This window comes from Pelodiscus sinensis, chromosome 20 (assembly GCF_052426305.1).
Source record: "Pelodiscus sinensis isolate ZL-2025 chromosome 20, ASM5242630v1, whole genome shotgun sequence".
NCBI classification, from domain to species: domain Eukaryota; kingdom Metazoa; phylum Chordata; order Testudines; family Trionychidae; genus Pelodiscus; species Pelodiscus sinensis.
In genome coordinates, this window is record NC_143071.1 from 1,539,718 (window position 1) to 1,559,726 (window position 20,009).

A 20,009-nucleotide genomic window follows, 5' to 3' on the forward strand; every position below is an offset into this window, starting at 1 on the left:
TGGGCAGGGAGCTATTGTTCTCCCTGTCCCCGGTGCTGTGTCCTGCCTGACTAGGAGTCTCGGGAGAGTCCCCCGGCGCACACACAGCACCCCCCACGCCCCACTGTCTGGAGCAAAGGGAACTCCCGCCCGGCCGAGCCAAAGCCTGCAGGGGACGCCTGCCACAGCTGCCTGGCCCAGGCAGGAATGGGCCCCCATACGCACTGTGCAGCCCCGCTGCGCTCATGTTCAGAGCCCAGGAAGCACCAGGCGGAATCTGAGCCACGGGCCTGGCAGCGTCTTCCCTTGTGGCCAGAACCAGACGTGTCAGCAGGTGAACGAGCCCCCGTTTCTTTAGAACGAGGAGCCAAGTTCCCCTTTGTTCTCTCCTCTGTGCTTCCGAAACCAGAACGCACCGAAAAAGTACAAAGTGCCTGTTCTTTTCAGGGCCCCCGAAATCTCCGCATTTGATTTCCTCCAGCTTTCCCGCACATATTCCACGCTGGCACGAGACATTCCAGACCCAAACTAAAGCGCAAAATGGGACACGTGCCCTTCACCCGCCCAGCAGAGGTGGGAAAAGGTGACCTGGTCTTTCATTATTGTAGGGTAAACTGAGGCAGTCCATGGTATCTTGCTGAGAACTGACAAACTCAAATCTGAAAGTATCAGGCCAAGCCTGGGCAGCAAACGGCACAGCAGTTACTGTGACCCTGGTTCCCCTGGCAAGCACATCCCAAAAGGGCCTCACTCTGATAAGGCCGATACCAAACAACCGCGCGGGATTGTTTTTCATTGTCTGCTTTGTTCCTAGAAAATAAGCTTGGATCCCAAAGATCGCGCCCCACAGGGTGGCAATACCACCCCCACAGGAGACGCATTATATTTCCGGCCAACAAAATGACCATCAGCATGCCTTTGTTTGTGTTGGCTCATTTCGCACGTTAAACTACCTGTATCAGTGATAACATGTTTAACTGGCAATGGGCGGAGATGCTGTGTAACTTTTGTGCATATCTCACTTCCGCTGCTAGACCTATCAAATCACTTCTCCTCCGTCCTTCTGCTACCTATATAATCTAATGTATGTTTTGGTTAAGTTAGTGCTCACCAGGCTAACCCCCGATGGGTACTCCACCAGCTGAGTGAACCAATAAATCCTCTGCTTGTTTTCACCTGCACCCAGTGTGTCCGGAATCATTCCCTACAATTATAAACAGTCGCTCACCTGGTCCTGAAACATGGCTCCCCCAAAGGCCCAGAAACACGCAAACACGAAGTACAGCTCATACAGCTCCTTGGCGGAGTCTGGTGGCGTGTTAGTCGGCGTCAGGAGGCATTCCAGCAGATACAGGATGGTTTGTATGACGGTGACTTCAGGGACGGGCGTGATCTTCTTGAACCCGAACCTCAACTTATCGAGACATGTCGGCAGGTATTTATCAAACAGAATCATTAGGTTGGCTTTCTCCGACTGCACAGTTCGCTTCTCGATCCAGCTGCTCACCACGCTGCAAAGCAAGGGGCCGGTGTCAGGGGCGCCTAGGACAGGCCGAAGCCGTGGTGGGCGGGCACGGGGGAGCACTGCACCGAGACCCAACTCACGGGTTCCAGCCCAGGTCGGCGGGGTTGATGTAGAGGATTCCCGCCCTGGACACGGTGGCGGGCGTCGCTGTCCTCAGGTGGCTGATCTCAAAGAGGAGTCTCATGGTGGGGTTGAGGGGGATCCGCTCATTGCTCGCCAAGGTGAGCACCTAGGAGGAGGGGAACCAGACAGAGAACCCACTGCCTTTGGCCGAAGCAGAAACCCAGCCTGCGGCACAGCGCTGTCAGTACTGACCTTGTTATCGTCCATGACCGTGTTCAGAGACTCAATCCACATGGGGTCTATGTCGCCATCGAGAATGATCCATTTGGGGCCAAGGTGCGTGATGTTCGCCAGGTCTCGCATCGTGGTAGAAAACAGCCCTGCCCGACACAAAGCGGCTTTGCTCGGTTTTCTGTCCCACGCGCGCTTTCTCCGCTTGCGCTACACTGCTCAGGAGGAGGACGTGGCGAAGCAGCCACAAGAGGCCCCTCAAGAAACCTGCCAGCTTTGCTCAAGGGTGCCCCCCAGGTCTAGGGCGAGGCCGAAGGGAAGAGCAGCCCTGACAAGGTTCACGGGGCGAGGTGAGCGAGCGCTTTGCCGAGGTTTTAAACGGCGCCATTTTCTCACCATCCTTCCATTCCCGGGTGGCTGGGTGAATAACCCCGAACAGCTCATCGCAGGTTACGGCTTTCGGGTCCAGGTCCACCGCAACAGGCCTCTTCTTCAGGGACTGGTAAGTCTTGTTCAGGGATTTCAGTACCTGCCGGGAACGGGCCGGCTCAGTCCTGCCTAGGCAGCGCCAGCCTTTGACACGGCCGTGGGACCGAGCGATGCCGGCCACAGAGGCCCAGGAGCCACTGAGGGCTGCCCAGGAATTGCTTTCTGCCCCTCCGGGCGGCCGAGCGCCCGTGAGCAGCAGCCACTGGGCAGCGACGCGGACGTGTCCCCCAAGCACACGCGCTCCCCTCTGAACGGCACTGGGGGCCGAAGGAGCAGCATTGCCCCGTAACCCCCCTTCACGCGCAGCCTCCCCGGCTAAGGCCTGGCACCCGCTGCCCTCCCCTCCCCTGGGGGGCCAGGGCCGGAGCACGAAGTTCCTGCTTGTGATCAGGGCTTGCCCCAGCAGCCGGGCTGGCGACCCTCCCGTCCCCAGGCCAGTTTGCTCCGAGCTCGCGGGACGCAAGGGGAGGAGTGTGGCTGGAGAAGGCTCAGGGGCTCTGGGTCGTACCTGGGACTTGCCGCTGCCCGCGTTGCCGATGACAAACACCGAGTGTCTCACTTGAAGCAGCTCTTCCAGCTGCACCACCTTCAGCACAAAGCTCTCCTCAGCCTGCAGCCGCAGCTCCAGGATGGACTGCTTGATAATCTGGCAAGGAGGGGTCAGTGCAGCGACTGCTCGGCCACCGCCCAGCTCCCAGCCCGAGGCAGTAGCCAAAGAGGCCCCCGGGGCCCCCAGAGAACGGGCACCGGGGCTCTGCCGTGGGCCGACTGGAAGTTGGCACCAACCGCCCACTTCCCTCCCTGGGAGCTCAGCTGAGGAGAAGACAAGGAACGTTCCACGTGTCAGCGTGACGGAGAACCACGCGCTGGCGGGAAAAGGGGGAGGGGAGAGATGGATGGACAGAGGGATAGCGGGAGGGACAGACAGAGGGACGGACGGATAGACAAAGAGACAGACAGAGGGAAAGATGAATAGATAGGGACAGAGGGACGGACGGATAGACAAAGGGACAGACAGAGGGAAAGGTGAATAGACAGGGACAGAGGGGCAGATGGAAGGACAGAGGGACAGACAGCGGGACACAGGGACAGAAAGAGGGATGGACGGATAGGCAGAGGGATAGACGAATAGACAGCGGGACAAAGGGATGGCGGGACAGACAGAGTGATGGACAGAGGGACGGATGGACAGACAGAGGGACAGATGAATAGACAGAGGGACGGAGGGACAGATGGAGGGACAGACAGAGGGACGGACGGATAGACAGAGGAATGGAGGGACAGATGGAGGGACGGAGGGACAGACAGAGGGACGGAGGGACAGACAGAGGGATGGACAGGCTGAACTCCTCCAAACCCAAAGGAAAGATAGAAAATATGGCAAAAGACCAGCTTGGCTTAACAAGGAGATCTTGCATGATCTCAAAATAAAAAAGGAGTCATATAAAAAATGGAAACTAGGACAACTAACAAAGGATGAATATAGGCAAGCAACACGGGAATGCAGGGGCAAGATTAGAAAGGCAAAGGCACAAAATGAGATCAAACTAGCTACAGGCATAAAGGGAAACAAGAAGACCTTTTCTAAATACATTAAAAGCAAGAGGAAGACCAAGGACAGGGTAGGCCCACTGCTCAGTGAGGAGGGTGAAGCAGTAACAGGGAACTTGGAAATGGCCGAGATGCTCAATGACTTCTTTGTTTCGGTCTTCACCGAGAAGTCTGGAGGTGTGCCTAACGTAGTGAACACAAGCAGAGAGAGGGTAAGTTTAGAAGATAGGATACACAAAGAACAAGTTAAAAATCACTTAGGAAAGTTAGATGTCAGCAAGTCACCAGGTCCTGATGAAATGCATCCCAGGATACTCAAGGAGCTGATAGAGGAGGTATCTGAGCCTTTAGCTATGATCTCTGAAAAATCATGGCAGACAGGGGAGATTCCAGAAGACTGGAAAAGGGCAAATATTGTGCCCATCTATAAAAATGGGAATAAGAACAACCCAGGAAACTACAGACCGGTCAGTTTAACGTCTGTCCCAGGGAAGATAATGGAGCAGGTAATTAAGGAAATCATATGCAAACACTTGGAAGGTAATAAAGTGATAGGGAATAGCCAGCATGGGTTTGTGAAGAACAAGTCATGCCAAACTAATCTGATAGCTTTCTTTGATAAGATAACGAGCCTTGTGGATAAGGGAGAAGCGGTGGATGTCATATACCTAGACTTTAGTAAGGCATTTGATACGGTCTCGCATGATATTCTTATTGATAAACTAGGCAAATATAACTTAGATAGGGCCACGATAAGGTGGGTGCATAATTGGCTGGATAACCGTAGTCAGAGAGTTGTTGTTAACGGCTCTAAATCCTGCTGGAAAGGGATAACAAGTGGAGTTCCGCAAGGGTCTGTTTTGGGACCCGTACTGTCCAAAATCTTCATCAATGATGTAGATATTGGGATAGAGAGTACGCTTATTAAGTTTGCAGATGATACCAAACTGGGTGGGGTTGCAACTTCTTTGGAGGATAGGGACATGATTCAAAATGACCTTAGCAAGTTAGAGAAATGGTCAGAGGTAAAGAGGATGAGGTTTAATAAAGAGAAATGCAAAGTGCTCCACTTAGGAAGGAACAATCAGTTCCATACATACAAGATGGGAAGCGACTGTCTAGGAAGGAGCATGGCGGAAAGGGATCTAGGGGTCATAGTGGACCACAAGTTGAATATGAGTCAACAGTGTGATGCTGTTGCAAAAAAAGCAAATATGATTCTAGGTTGTATCAACAGGTGTGTTGTAAGCAAAACTCGTGAAGTCATTCTGCCGCTCTACTCTGCACTAGTTAGGTCTCAGCTGGAGTACTGTGTCCAGTTCTGGGCGCCACATTTCAAGAAAGATGTGGAGAAATTGGAAAGGGTACAGAGAAGAGCGACAAGAATGATTAAAGGTTTAGAGAACATGACCTATGAAGCCAGGCTTCATGAACTGGGCTTGTTTAGTTTGGAAAAAAGAAGATTAAGGGGGGACATGATAGCGGTTTTCAAATATCTAAAAGGGTGTCACAAGGAGGAAGGAGAAAATTTGTTCCTCTTGGTTTCTGAGGACAGGACAAGGAGTAATGGGCTTAAAGTGCAGCAGGGGAGGTTTAGATTGAACATTAGGAAAAAATTCCTGTCAGGGTGGTCAAATATTGGAATAAATTGCCAAGGGAGGTGGTGGAATCTCCCTCTCTGGAGATATTTAAGAACAGGTTAGATAGACATCTGTCAGGGATGGTGTAGACGGAGCTTGGTCCTGCCTTGAGGGTGGGGGGCTGGACTCGATGACCTCTTGAGGTCCCTTCCAGTCCTGGGATTCTATGATTCTATGACTCCTGCTGGAACGCCAGGGCTGTGTTAAGCCCGTGCCCAGTGAACAGGAGACGGGTGTGACCGAAGAGCAGTGACCCGAACCGGGCTGAGCTGGCGGCCACAGGGCCAGGCTGTCCCCTCCTCGCTCCCCGGGGCAGTGTGGGGGGACTAGCCGGCTACCACTATGCCGGCTGGAAGAAGGGAAGGGGTGACCTCCACCACCATGGCTGCCACCTCCCCCCACCATCTCCTGGGCTCCCACGAGACACCGTGTGTCCATGTCACCTTCCCGCTGAGAGGAGTCCCGCTAGCCTGGGCCAACGGGGGGGCCAAATGCTGTCACCCCCACTGGGGCTGGCTGACTCCCCCCGAGCAGGGCTATGAGAGCCCCGCACCACTCCCCACGTGCTCTGTCCCTTGGCCACTTGCTCCTCCCCTCTGCCCGGCTGGCTGTGGCTACGGCTGTGGCTGCGGCGTGCAGCCCTTGCCAGCCTGCGACCCGCGAGAGGCCGTTGGCGGCCGTGCCCCGACTGGCCCAATGTTGGCTGCGTTGGCCGAGGGGGTCGGAGGGGCGGGGGAGAACACGCGGGAGCCAGTGCCAGGGCAGACTCGGCTCATTTCTCCGGCCTCTTGGGCATGTGTGTTTCTGTTCTGGGAAACAGGGGGGCCCGTGACTGGCCCCGGGGCCCCGTTCGACTCTTTGGGCCCCGGAGTCCGTCTCAATGAACGCACGAGGCCCTTCTCACCAACACTCAACGCCTGCACTCAGCAGGGCCGGGCTCCACATTCACCTTTTCAAAGTTCAGGTCCCGTTTTCTAGGGACGTCCAGCGCTGGGAAAAGGTCTCCAATGAGCCCCATGAACACCGGCAGGTCGTCCGTCACAATCTTGGGGATGTTGAAGTCTCGCAAAGCTCTCATCAGGACTTGATCCTCCGCACGGCCCGGGTCCCCCCTCTTCAAGGAGCCTGCTACCACCAGCACAGACTTGATCGCTCTCAAGCCCCAGTCATAATGATCCTGGCAACGGGGGAAAAGTCTCACGTGGTGTTTGGAGGAAATACAACAGGGTTACATTAAAAACAAGCAGGAAAACCACAGCCCCCTCCCCAGCCCAGACTCCAGAGTCTGCGCAGCGCCCAGGAGAAACGCCCGTACGGGGGTGTTTGCAGGGGACTCCGTCCAACAAAGGAAGGGATGAAACACCAGCAACCTGTGTGTGTGGGGGGGGTGCTTCCCTTTATTCTACTGGCAGGTACGGTGCTGCGCCTCCTTACTGCGCTGCCCTGCCACAGGCAGGCTGAGCGCTCTCAGCGGTCACATCATGGGTGGAGCGGGATTTTCCAGCAATGTCGCTCACAAGCCTTAGAACAATGCAGGCAAGTCGCTGCCAAGAGCTGCTGCTGCCTGAAAGACATCTCAGCCAGACACCCTCCTCCTGCTCAAAGCATCCGGGCTACCGTTCCATTACCTGCTTGGACAGTAGCTCTTTGCATAGCGTATAGAGAGTAATAAACTTTCTAGCAAGCAGTCTGGCATCGAGAAACCCTTCTGCCACAAGCATGATTTCACAGATGAGCTCGAAGTCTGGGACAACCATGGCACAGGGTCTGCAGGAAAGCAGGCGAACAATGTTCTGTCAGACTTTGCGACGTTCGTTCTTCCCCGCCCCTTCTGCGACACAGGCACGGCGCCGGGCGCGAGGGAGGTGGAATGTGGCTGGGGTGGGTTTTCAGAACGGCGCCTCGCTACACTGTATGCAGTGTGTGCGCGCGGCCTCTCTCTGGTGACCGTAAAGGGCCCTGGCACAGCCCGGTGACAAACGAGTCTACACCCCGCAGTGTCCATGAAGCAGGTTCTGATGCCAGCCGCCGGCACCCAAATACCTGAATAAAGCTTTGAGATTTTCCGGCAATTCCGTCCGGCCTGCATAGCCTGGGTTCATTGTTATGAATAGTCCAACGGTTGGCGTGAGAGAAATCACGTCTCCAAGGAAATTAAATGTTATCTTTTTGGCCCGAATGGCATCTTGCACGCATTTTACCTACACAAGACAGAAGAAGATTCAGCATCAACAGCACAAAGAATTGCAGCCAAAAGCCCTGCCCTGTGCACCCTTAACCCCCTGGAAATGCTGCCAGAGGGCCCAGGCCAGGTCTACACTGCGGGGAAGGTCAGGTTAAGGGACGTGACTCCGTAAGCCTGGTTTGGCGCCCTCTCCGCAGTGGAAGGTCGATGGAGAAATGCCTCAGTTCCCTTCCCTTACTGCTCGTGACACAACTGTGCTGACAGGGGCACCCTCAGCATTCGATTTAGTGGGTCTTTACTAGACCCGCTAAATCAAACCCCGGAAGATCAATCTCCAGAGTGTGATCCCTCCAGTAAGTGCACGTGGCCCTGGTGGGGGCATGCAGGCTGGAGGCAGTCACCCTCACTGAAGCAGGATGGGGACGCCTGTACTCAATGCGTGGGCGTTACTCCCACGTGTCCAGGACCGTTGGGGGAGTAGCGGCTCCTCGCTCTGAAGGAGGGATGCAGAATCTGGTTCTCAGTGCGGTCCCTTGATTTCATGCAGCTTGGTGCTACTCAGCCTGCGTGGGGGGATGGAGCCGGTCCCTGGAACAGTGAACCTGATGGTGCATCTCTGGTGCTAGGCCCCCGCTATCCTGGAGCCCAGTCCCTCCCATGGAGCCATGGGCCAGACCGGCCTGAGGTGTGTTCAGCTCCCCCCATAGGTGAGCAGGAGGCGAAGGGAACGGGGCTGCTTGGTGGGATGCTCTGTGGTTTCCCCGTTCTCGGGGCACACCCCACACGGGGGGCCACCGCCCGAGCCCACACACTGCGCTGTCATTAATTCTGCAGGCCGCAGCAGAGAGAGCGCCAGCGTGGCTAGAACTGACCCGCCTGCGCCGGCGTCTCGGTGGCCACCGCCCGAGCCAGCGAGATTCCCGCTGGCCTGGGAGCACAGTGGCCGGTGAAGTCACCCCTCGTGTCCGAGACGTGTCCGAGGGGGGGATGGGTAGGTCCCATAGTCCAGCCCCTGCACCGAGGCGGAGCTAAGTATTATCTAGACTGGGGGGCGCCGCCAACCTTTACACGCCCAAGAGCACTCCTTACCTTTAAGGGCAGCCCAGGATCTGCCCTGCCGCTTCCCTGAGGCCCTGCCCCTTCCCCCAAAGCTCCGCCCACTCCTCTCCGTCTCCCCCACCCGCACTCACTGTCACTGGGCTGCGATGTCTTTGCACCCTGCTCAACTACCAGGGTCGCCTGGATGGTTTGTCAGAAGGCAGCGAGCCCCCTAAAATGTTGCCGCTGTCACGTCAAGCAGCAGGCTGCCCCAAATCCCCGTGCAGAGAGCTGCCGCGGAGCCAGTCCTGCACCGGGACAGTGCCCCTTCCGACTGCCGGGGCAGCGCAGGGCTGAGCAATTCGCAGCTGCTTGGGGAAGGCTGCCCTGAGGGCCCCCCCCCCCGCGGGGCCTCCTACGCACAGCTCCGAGCCGGGGAGCCAGCAGGTCGGCCGCTCTGTGCCTCAGCCACTCCCCACTGGCACCGCGACTGGCCGAGCGCGCAGTGTGCAAAACCTCCCCCGCCGCGCAGCCCCTCTGCTTTTGGCCTGGGAGAGCGCCCCTGAAAGGAGAGCTGGCTGCGATGTACTGGCTTGTGTGCATATCACAGGCTACGTCTAGACTACGGGCTACCGGAGGTACCCCGCAAAACCCCGCCATGTCCACGGAACGCGTTTGCTCTTCGCTTTTTTGTGTGGAAGAGCAAACGCGCTTTTCGGGGAGCCCTGTGCACCTCATGTCATGGGCATAAGGACGCTGCCAAGAGGCTTTGCCACCACGGGGCCAAATGGCGGAAATGCCTCTTCTGAAAAAAAAGCGGAAAAAAGCGACACAAAATGCAGAGCGTATTTTACGTAGCTTTTTCCAGAAAACCGCTGCAGTCTCGACCTAGCCACAGTGTGTACTAGTAGGACAGGTGCGCGATGCAGACTAGCTATCATTAAATACTCGTTACACACGCGTTAGGGCAGGGACACAGCCCAATTCCGCCTGTATCTTTCACTGACGCTGCATCTCACAACGTCCGGCGTTTGCTGAGTGGTGTAAGCTGAGAGGGCCCATTGCTCACTCCCGGAGCTGCCAGACTCCGCCGCTTTCTGGCCATGCCACGTTCTCCCTACGGGGACACGCATGTGAACCAAGCACACGTGCAGGGAGGCGCGTGCCGATTGCACACAACACTGACTGTGGGAGGCCACTAGTCCAGGTTGCCCGTCGCAGCCAGAGCCACGAACACTCCTACCTGCACAGCAATGACGGACAGCACCTCCACGGAAATGCGATTGAACTCATCAAAGCAGCCCCAGGCTCCCGTCTGAGCCAGCCCCTTGTAGATGTTCCCACAGGACTAGGAGCAAAGCAACGGGAGAAGGCGGCCGTCACGCAGGCCCAGGTCGAAGGAGGGCGTCCGTGTCGCCCAGCACTGCGCTCAGCCACGAGGAGCGAGGGAAGCCCTGCTCCCGGAGGGAAATGTTGCCTCCTTTGTGAAAACCCCTTTGCGGCCACCCAGGGTTTCTCTCCAGCTGCAGCACGTGCTGCCCAGCTCCACACACTAACACCCGGCTTCCCGCCACATCCCGCCTGGGCCCAGCCAGCATCCTCCACGGAGCCTGAGCTGCTCCAGGCGGTGTGACGCTGCCCTGCAGAGACTGGCCCTGGAGGCCTGGGCTGTCCCCTGGCAGCAGGAGGGAAGGGCAGTGTCTCCCCCAGCTGCCAGGCTTACCTGTGGGAAAGGGCTGGGCCGGCCCATGCCTGCTTTGGCTACTAGCCCTGTGCTATGGAAGGAGGGAGCACAGCTCCTGCAGAGACTGGTGCAGGGCTTATTAGCAATGCTCAGGAGAATGTGCTTTGCTTGGGAAGGAAGCTGCTGAATTTGTCATGGGGGCGGGGGGCAGAGCCCTGGAATCTAGCTGACCACCCAGTGCATCTGCTGTGCCCCCTCCCTGAGAGATGCTGTGATGGACAGGAGGGCTGGCCAGCATTCGGTGACTTAAGGGTTACACTCAGGTAGTGAGAGCGTCGGCAGGGAGCCAATGGGAGAGAGAGAGAGAGGGTGTTCACATTGGATTGAAGAGATACCGGCCTAGGAGCTGGGGAAACCAGGCGAACTCCCAGCCTACAAGGACTACTGGGCGTGGAAGTGGACCGGACCTTGGAGCACAGATTGGCAGTAGACAGGAAAATGTCTAGTTAGACACGATCAGGTCACTTTCATTGTTTTGTCTGGTTAAGTCCCTGTGCCCCCATACACTGTATCTAAGCTGTAGCCCGAGAGAACATTTTCTGGTTTAATCTGCTCTTTTCTCAGCTGCTCTGCAGCACCCAGCCACCAAGCGCGCTTCATCACCAGTGTCTTTTGCGTGTTCATAAATCCCCTTTTGGAAGGCCTTGGTTCGACTCTCGTGCCCTGGAAGGTAAGAGGAGGCCAGCGTGCGCCTTTCTGACCCCAGAGGCCAGCTAGCGGAGGCTGCCCTTTGTTTTCTTTCTTTCTTCACGCTCCCTTGTGGCAAAAGAGCCTGGGGGCTCCCCCTCTGAAAAAGCTCCTGGGTCCAAGAAGAAGGGTGGTAGCAGCTACCTCCCAGGGCCAGGGACTCTGTGACCTTGGGGTGCCTGTAGCAGCAAGGGATTTGGGCCCTCACCTCCTGCCCTTGGAGTGCCAGAGCGGGGAACGGCCCTGACAGGTCCCCTGGGGTGTCTAGACTACAGGGTTGTGTTGACGACACTGTCCCTGCGTCTGCCCTGCCGCCGAGTTCAGTAAGTCGACAGAACACAGCAGTTTTGTCGAGGGCGGTAAAGCTCATTCTCCGAGGAATAGCGCCTTTTGGCGACAGAGTTCTGCTGACGGCAGGCGCTATTGCATCCAAAGAGAACGTCTAGACTCTGTCGACACAGCGGCTTGCTTTGTCGCAGAACCGGCTGTAGTCTAGACGTACCCCCGGGACTCACTGCTGCACTGGCACAGGCGAGACAGGCCCGGCTACACCTGCTAATCTGCCGCAGCCAGTCCGAGCTTTGTCCCTGCGGGCCAGTCTCAGGTACTCCAAGGCAGTGGTCCCCAACTGCCGGGCCACGCCCACGCCTCGACGATTGGCCCAGTCTGCCCAGGAACCCCCTTCCCCTCCCCCGGGCTTCGCTGCAGGACGTTGCCTTGACGCGGGGGCGCTGCCCGAGCCCAGGGGTGGCAGCGCGGCAGGTTGCTCGCTAGGACCAGCAGCAGCGGGCAGGGGCTCTGGGAGCCAGGGCTGGGCTGGGGCTCTCGCCACCGCTGCTCGTGGGGACTCTGGTGGGGAGGGGGGGGCTGCTGAACCCCCAGCCGGGAGGAGGCCAGTCCCACTGCTCCCCAGCAGCCTTTCCCAGGGCAGAGTCCCCAGCCTGGCCAGCCCCTGCCGCAGAGCGGGCAGCGCTTGGGGGGCAGGTAAGAGAGACCCCCCTCCCCCGGGAGCAGTGCACCCGGTACCCCCGAGCTGCAGGGGAGGGTTTGGCCCTGGGCTGCTCCCAGTGGAGCTGGCTGCGATCCCTGCCCAGGGACCAGGGAAGCTGCCGCTGGCGCCCAGCCTGTGCGGGGACCCAGCCCTAGGGGCGGGGCCAGGAGGGGTCTGAAGAGAGGCAGGGCAGAGAAGGGAGGTGAGGGGGAGCAAGGATGTGTGAGGCGGGGCGGGAGGGGGATGCTGGGGCGACTGTGAATGTTTTCAGTGCTGTAGATATCCGTGCCTCTGACCCGTTACGTGTGTGCGTGTGCGTATTGCGGCGACGCACAATAACACACAACCTCTGCAAAGTAATCACCAGAGCGAATATGCAACTAAAATGGTACCGGTCCGCCAACGGTCTGCAGTGTATCATAGAATCCTAGGACTGGAAGGGACCTCGAGAGTCATCGAGTCCAGCCCCCCGCCCTCAAGGCAGGACCAAGCTCCATCTACACCATCCCTGACAGATGTCTATCTAACCTGTTCTTAAATATCTCCAGAGAGGGAGATTCCACCACCTCCCTTGGCAATTTATTCCAATATTTGACCACCCTGACAGTTAGGAATTTTTTCCTAATGTCCAATCTAAACCTCCCCTGCTGCACTTTAAGCCCATTACTCCTTGTCCTGTCCTCAGAAACCAAGAGGAACAAATTTTCTCCTTCCTCCTTGTGACGCCCTTTTAGATATTTGAAAACCGCTATCATGTCCCCCCTTAATCTTCTTTTTTCCAAACTAAACAAGCCCAGTTCATGAAGCCTGGCTTCATAGGTCATGTTCTCTAGACCTTTAATCATTCTTGTCGCTCTTCTCTGTACCCTTTCCAATTTCTCCACATCTTTCTTGAAATGTGGCGCCCAGAACTGGACACAGTACTCCAGCTGAGGCCTAACTAGTGCAGAGTAGAGCGGCAGAATGACTTCACGAGTTTTGCTTACAACACACCTGTTGATACAACCTAGAATCATATTTGCTTTTTTTGCAACAGCATCACACTGTTGACTCATATTCAACTTGTGGTCCACTATGACCCCTAGATCCCTTTCCGCCATGCTCCTTCCTAGACAGTCGCTTCCCATCTTGTATGTATGGAACTGATTGTTCCTTCCTAAGTGGAGCACTTTGCATTTCTCTTTATTAAACCTCATCCTGTTTACCTCTGACCATTTCTCTAACTTGCTAAGGTCATTTTGAATTATGTCCCTATCCTCCAAAGAAGTCGCAACCCCACCCAGTTTGGTATCATCTGCAAACTTACTAAGCGTACTCTCTACCCCAATATCTACATCATTGATGAAGATTTTGAACAGTCCGGGTCCCAAAACAGACCCTACAATCGGTTGGGCTGCTCCGGGCCAGGCTCGCTCGCGGGCAGGAAGCCGTTCCTGGTGTCTAGTCTAAGTTTCCCTTCCTTGATTCCGCCCCCCCCGAGCCGTCACTCTGCAGACCCCTGTGCCCTGCCACGCAGGGGTCCGCGTGGGGGCTTCAAAGCATCTTTGCTTCCCCAATCCTGGAGCTTTTGGGGGCTGCTTTACCTCCCCCCTGTAATTTAGCTGCAGGAGTCCCTCAGCAGCCAGCAAGAGGCAGAACCCCCCCCCCCCCCCGGCCTGGGACGCGGACCCGGGGGCACTGCTGGCGTTTTACCTTGTAGTCCATTTGCTCAGAGCAGTTGAAGACGTAGACCATGATGCCGACGGCTCGGCCCAGGTCCTTCGTGGTCTCCGTTTTCCCTGTGCCAGCCGGGCCGGCGGGGGCTCCCCCCATTATCAGGTGAAGGGACTGGGTCAGAGTGATGTAGCACCTGGAAGGCGAGGCAAGAGCGTCGTGTCTGGACAGCCCCGCCGTGCCCCGCCCTGCCCCCACTGACCGCGCCGGCCCCCCGGCCGTGGGCCCTGCGGGGAGGCCGAGAGTGGAGCCTGCGTACCGGTCGGTCAGCGGCGTGATGACGAGGCGCGGGGTGTTCCCCAGGTACTCGTAGGAATACTGCAGCTGCGCGTCGCATATATTGGCGTAGCAGTGCTTCCTCTCTTCGTCCCAGCGGTGTCGGAGCTGGGACTGCCAGGTGAAGGCCTGGGAATTCTCCACCTGCAGAGCCAGGGCAGAGCCTGTTTGGGAGCGTCCGCAGGGCAGCGCCCCTCCCAGCCAGCCTCGCACGGAGGAGAGCGGCCGGCTGCTTCGTGGGGCTCAGCGTGTGTAGAAGGCGCCAAGCAGCCCAACCCCCCGGCCCCTGCCCTTCGGCCGTGAGAATGTAAAGCACGTGGGTGCGTTGTGCGTCTCCGCGCGGCCCTGCCTGGCTGTTCCCGCTGGCGCACCTGCTCCCCTGCGTGCAAGCCAGACTCTCGTGCCAGGCTCTCGCACTGGCAAAACAGTGACAATAAGAACGTTGCTCCAGGAAAAGGCCGGTTGCAACGCCCCAGGAAGGCGGCAACGGAACCGTGGCCTGTAGCTCTCACCTTGGCAAGGATCATTTTGGCCACCACGTCCCTGGCATGCACATCGATGGTGCAGATTGTCATGATCTTCATCCTGTCTCCCGAGGTCAAGCTGCCGATGAGCAGCGTGATCAGCGTGTTCAGCTGGCTGATCTGGGGGGGAAGGATGGCTTGACACGGCACAGCTCTGGAGGGGCCTGGCAGAGTTGGCTGCCGCCTGTCTGGCCACGCACCTGCTTTTTGTTGTAATCTTTAATCGCGTTTTCATAACCTTCCTCCAGCCTGGAGAAGGCGATGCCGACCTCGGTCGTCCACCAGATCTGCGTGCAGGTGAGCGCCACCTGCCACCGAGGCACGGAACACGGGTCGGACGGGGGTCGGCTGCAGGCCGTTCCGCGCGCGGGGACGATGCTCTTGCCTGTGGCCTTGGGTCTGCTCCCCGCTCTGGGCAGCAGCCTGGCCGGTGCTCAGACAAGCCCTCGCAGCCCCCCGCGGCCTCTCCTCAGAGACCAAGCTTCCTTTACCTCGGCCAGGGCAGCCGCCGGCTCCCCCGCAGACAGGACAGGGCCCCAAAGCAAACAAAGCGCCTAGAAAGCTCCAAAGCAAAGCTAGAAGGGGCGAAGCGAGCGCCGAGCGCAGCCCAGGCACGCTCAGGCCTCCGGAGACCAGCCGAGCCCCGGCTCTCCTGGCTTAGGCGTCCCACGAGCCCCCGGCGCGTCCATTCTCCCCAGGCCGCACGGCGCAACACTGGGCTGAAAGCGCCGCGCCCGCCACTCCTGGCCAGAGCTGCCTCCGCTCCGGGGTCCTGCCTGCCCCTCCAGCACCAGGAATCCCAACAGAGCCCAGATTTTGCCCTAGGGCATTTCTCAGTCTCAGTCTTACCTGGGATTTCCAAAGGGAGGGGCCAGGGCGTTTCCCAGCGACTCCCATTGCCCTGTGACTAGAACTGATCTGGCGCGTGGTCCCCGGCCAGGCACCAGCCCCCTCCCCGTCACAGCCGTGGCCACACTCAATACTCCCTTTCCACGTGAGTCCAGCCACGAAGAGCCACTCGCGGGTCCAGGGTCCAACACAGTGTCTGGGCCCATGCAGCAACATGACTGTATTTCTAGCCGGGCTGGGCAGGGCGGGGGTCCCTGGGCTGTCTGGCAGGGCTGGGAATGGGCAAGGGGAGGGGTCGCTTGGTGGTTCCCCCCTCTGGGGCGCCTGGCACTGAGGGGCCGTGGGGCTGACCCCGCCGGGCCGCGCTCCACTCCGTCACCACTGCGCTAACGGAGTGATTCTGTGTGCGTGGCCCTTGCGCGGCGCCCTGCCCCGTACCTGCGCGGGGTAGTCGAACAGCCACTGCTCCCGCGGCTTCTCCTCGTAGGTCACCGCGGCCTCGGGGATGTCGTGGCGCAGCGTGGAGCGCATCCTGTCCATCACGCGGTTCAGCCAGACCTCCACCTAGCGCAAAGCCCCGTCCCGTCAGCGCCCAAACGGACGGCCACGCGCCAGTCTCAGCCTGGGTCGGGATCCCCAGCTTCTGCCACAGCCACATGCCCACGAGTGCCGGGCACCGGGCTCAGCGTCTGTCGCCCACCCACAACGCCCCTCAAGCTCTTCTCTGAGGCCTCTCTCTGTGAAGCTTGGAGGGCACAAAAGCGCGGCAGCAACGGCTCTGCCCTGCATCCGGCTGCAGCGCTCCGGAGTGCGCCTGGCCGCCGTCGCAAGCACGAAGGAACGTCTCCTATCCCACGGGCCTGCACCTGCGCGCTCCCGGCCTGCCTTCACGCCCTGCCAGGGGCCTGGGCTAGTGCAAAGCGCGTGATCTAAGGAGGCGTTTTGAACATGTCCCCCCCAATATTCACATGTTGTAGAGAAGCTGTCTGGCCGCCCCGTGAACTGACGGGATCTGTGCCATCGAGGGCCGGCCACGCCCTCGGCCACAGACACTGGCCAGACTGCACAGTGTCTGCGAGAGAATCAATGGACATGTCCGTATCCGCACCGGCGACACGTTAACCTGGCGGGCACTCGCTAACGGATCGCCCAGCCGCTGCGTGACCTCAGGCCGGGTTCAAAAGCCAGCTCGACAGGAGCCACAGAACTTTACTGACAAGCTCAATTCCTACAACAGAAGCCTAAACAAGGACGTTGGCTGGCTGGCCCGCTCCACCCCACAGCCTAGGGTGTGTCTAGACTACGGGGTTTGTCGACAAAGCTATCCCTGCGTCTGCACTGCCACCGAGTTCTGCTGACATAACGTGGAGAGAACTCGGCCGTTTGGGTAACCCTCACTGTCCGAGGAATGACGCCCTTCGTCGGCAGCGCGGTGGCCGGAAGGCGTTATCGCATCCACGCCGTCCTTTGCGTCCACACTCCCATGTCGACAAAGCCGCTTGCTCTGTCACAGGACTGGCTGGAGTCTAGATGCTCTTTGTCGACAGAAGCTTTGTCAACAGCATCTGTCAACAAAGCCCCTGTCGACAAAAGCCTATAGTCTAGACGTGTCCCTAGTGACAAACCAAACCAAGGGCCTTAGCGCGGGTCCCAAGGGCTCTTATCAACTTCAGCAGCTCAAACTGACAATTTCTTTCCCTTTTGTGCCCTTCTTTTTCCTCCCTTTTCCCCCCATTCCCTCTCGGTGCTATTTATTTGGAAACTGGACCCCTTAAACTCCGGTCATCTGACGAAGGGGGCTGTGCCCACCAAAGCGCGTGATCCCGCTAACGTGTTTGGTGCGTCTCTACGGACCTGCAGGACTGGGGGTTGTTTTTTAAGTTGTAGCAATAAGTTGTCAGAGAAAAACGCCCACGGGGCTGGATGCGTCCATTCCGCATGCAAGAGGCCGTCTGGTGGCCGCAGTGGGAGGGGGGGTGTCTCGCTGACGGAGCACAGGCTCAGCAGGATGAACAACAGTCAGACTCCTGGTTGACTGACTGGCTAAGGTATCTAGCCGGCTCAGCCTGACCCTGCTTTCCTGCAATTCACCCCACACGTTCAAACGGTCATTGAAATGACCCCACTCACCTGCCCGGAGCAATCACACTCCTTGTCAAAATCCACATACTCGTCCTCCTTGCTGTACATCCCCAAGCCGACCTTCAGCGGCTTGCCGGCGGCGTCCAGTCTGAACTTCAGCTTCGCCATGCTGTCGAACAGCTTGGACAGGTGGCGGCACACCTGGGGGAGCAGCACACGGCGGCATGAGGAGTGGCTCTGCTTGATCCACTTGTCCACGTGGCCAGGGAATCACGTGGCTCTGGCACACGGCGAGAGCCACGCCTGGCCGAGCTGGGGTTTTAAATAATTTTCAGGGCCGATATTGACGTTTATTTGAAAGCATTGTTTCTATTTTTGTCCACTTACATTTTCAGTGGAAGGAAGCAGGGGGGTGTCAGACAATTATTTAGCGACAATAGACACAGATTCAAACGGTCAAAGCTTTGTCCATTAAAACACAAACTGTCCACATTGTGTGTCAAAGCGTACAGGGCCAACACCCTTAACTCAGTCTCTAGTCTGTTCTCTGCAGAAATTTTCTTCCTTTGTCTATCTGTAAGTTTCAGATTTACAGCTGCAAATACTGCAGTTGGCTGTGTGCGTGCAGTGATTTACCAACGCTGTCCAAGAAGAACACCTAGCCTGGCCAAGTCTCGTCAGAGAGCTGGTTCAGGGTTGGAAAGGCACCATAACCACACGCTGACGATACTGGGAAAGACCCACAGGACCAGCCACCCCGCCTCAATCTCACCTCAACTGGGTCATTCCCATTCGATAAAATGTCCAGCAGGTCGGCGGACGAGACGAAGTAGAAGCGGGGGAAAGCCAGCCTCTTCGTCTCCAGATACTCGGCCAAAGCCTTCTCGCAGAGCGCCAGGCTAGCGGAGAGGAGGGGAGGGGCAGCGGGTTTGCCTCTGCACGGCACAGCTTGTGGTGCGAACACGCCCCGTCAGCTGAGCGCAGACTAAGGCCCCGTCCAGCCTCAGAGCAGGCACCGGCGGTTCCCTCTGGCTCGGCAGGCAGCCGGGGATTCAGGCCAGCCACTGACTCGGCAGCCTCCACTGAAATCCCAAGCATGGGCCTTTTGTGCCTAATCTCCGGTTTCGCAGCCGGCTGAATGGCCATGGGATGGAATTTACCATCACTGCTGGGCGGGCGGGCGCCTTTGGCCTAGCAGCCTGGAGGAGCGAGGCCGTCAGACACCCCCACCCCAGAAAAGGGTCATTCCCAGCCGCTAGAGTGTTTCTGGGTGAAGTGAAACTTGGGCAAAGGTTCCCCCCCAGAGGTGGCAGCACCCTCACCTCTTCTGCAGGGCTTCGAGCTTGTCATAGAGGCCTGGCTTATTTGTCGCTTCGACAACGTTGGGGGTTTTCACTGCTTCGGCCATTAATTCCTGCAAGAAGAAAAGACGCTCTCTGCTACAAACCATCTGCCCCCAGGCTAGAGCGGCTGCGGGGACGGGGCGGCCGAGACTCGCTCACTTTAAAATCTCGGTCGATGGAGTCGAAGCGTTTCGAGTCCTCCGGCAGCTGGTTGCGGATGTCTTCCGAGCCAATGAAGATGCTCTCCAGATGGCTCCACGTTCTCTGCACTTCAAACCAGATGCTAATCACGGAGTCAGCGGTTGACAGTTTCTGTTGCCAGCTGGACACTTCCTGGAGAAAGTGAGCGAGATACTTGGACGTCATCAGGTTCTGCAGCTGCACTTGGTTGTCCTCCAGGGTCTCGACGAGCGATTCATCCGACTTGAGCAGCATGGTCCCCGTCCGCGCATGGGGCTCGTGTTCAAACTGCATGGTTGACCAGGTACTGTCCAGGGCTTTCAAGACCTTGGAAGGAACAGACCCAGAAAGAGTTGAGAACAAAGGGTCTCGCCATGCCAGAGCACAGACGATGAACAGCATCTCCAGGAAGAACATCCTGGGACGCAGACTGTCTCAGTGCAGGGTCTGAGGCCGAGCGGCAGGAGACTGTACCTTCTCCATGCCCGACTCTTTCACGGCCTTGTCCACGATGCTGCGAACTTCATCCTCAAACTTGTGCAGATTCAGCTGCAGCAGGTCGGCGAGGGTCGTCTTCTCTGACATGACAAAGTTCACCTGGTGCGGAACGGACATCGTCAGCGACCCGCCTCGGGGGGGGGGCAGGTCTGAGATGTCGCCCGGGCCAGCTCGCTCGGGGGGAGCTTCAGCGCGGCCCTTTCGCCAAGGTTTCAAACAAGCACTTGGGGGCGGTCACCTGGGAACTATTGTCGCTGGGACCACTCGCTTGCTATGATTACCGACCCCCCACCCCACACACTCACTCACACAAACTCTCTCACTTGCACTCACACTCACACACTTGCGCACACCCACACTTGCATACTCACACTTGCACTCACACTCGCACACTTGCACTCACACTCGCACACTTGCACAC

General features: G+C 57.9%; 1 protein-coding gene across 5 annotated transcripts in view; it reads right to left on the minus strand.

Moving 5' to 3' along the window:
- Positions 1-20,009, minus strand: part of DNAH17 (dynein axonemal heavy chain 17) — an 88,733-nt gene that overhangs the window by 36,858 nt on the left and 31,866 nt on the right. For all 5 annotated transcript variants that reach the window (XM_089771948.1, XM_075904152.2, XM_075904149.2 and 2 more), the window contains 19 exons: positions 19,565-19,687; positions 19,070-19,417; positions 18,890-18,981; positions 18,340-18,466; positions 17,616-17,768; positions 15,924-16,049; positions 14,837-14,944; positions 14,625-14,756; positions 14,096-14,256; positions 13,816-13,972; positions 9,945-10,049; positions 7,522-7,679; positions 7,107-7,245; positions 6,428-6,655; positions 2,796-2,933; positions 2,195-2,327; positions 1,820-1,947; positions 1,585-1,733; positions 1,208-1,490 (listed from right to left, as the gene is read on the minus strand). In XM_089771948.1, coding sequence (XP_089628074.1) covers positions 1,208-1,490; positions 1,585-1,733; positions 1,820-1,947; positions 2,195-2,327; positions 2,796-2,933; positions 6,428-6,655; positions 7,107-7,245; positions 7,522-7,679; positions 9,945-10,049; positions 13,816-13,972; positions 14,096-14,256; positions 14,625-14,756; positions 14,837-14,944; positions 15,924-16,049; positions 17,616-17,768; positions 18,340-18,466; positions 18,890-18,981; positions 19,070-19,417; positions 19,565-19,687 — 2,988 coding nt within the window. The remainder of the gene's footprint in view (positions 1-1,207; positions 1,491-1,584; positions 1,734-1,819; positions 1,948-2,194; positions 2,328-2,795; positions 2,934-6,427; positions 6,656-7,106; positions 7,246-7,521; positions 7,680-9,944; positions 10,050-13,815; positions 13,973-14,095; positions 14,257-14,624; positions 14,757-14,836; positions 14,945-15,923; positions 16,050-17,615; positions 17,769-18,339; positions 18,467-18,889; positions 18,982-19,069; positions 19,418-19,564; positions 19,688-20,009) is intronic.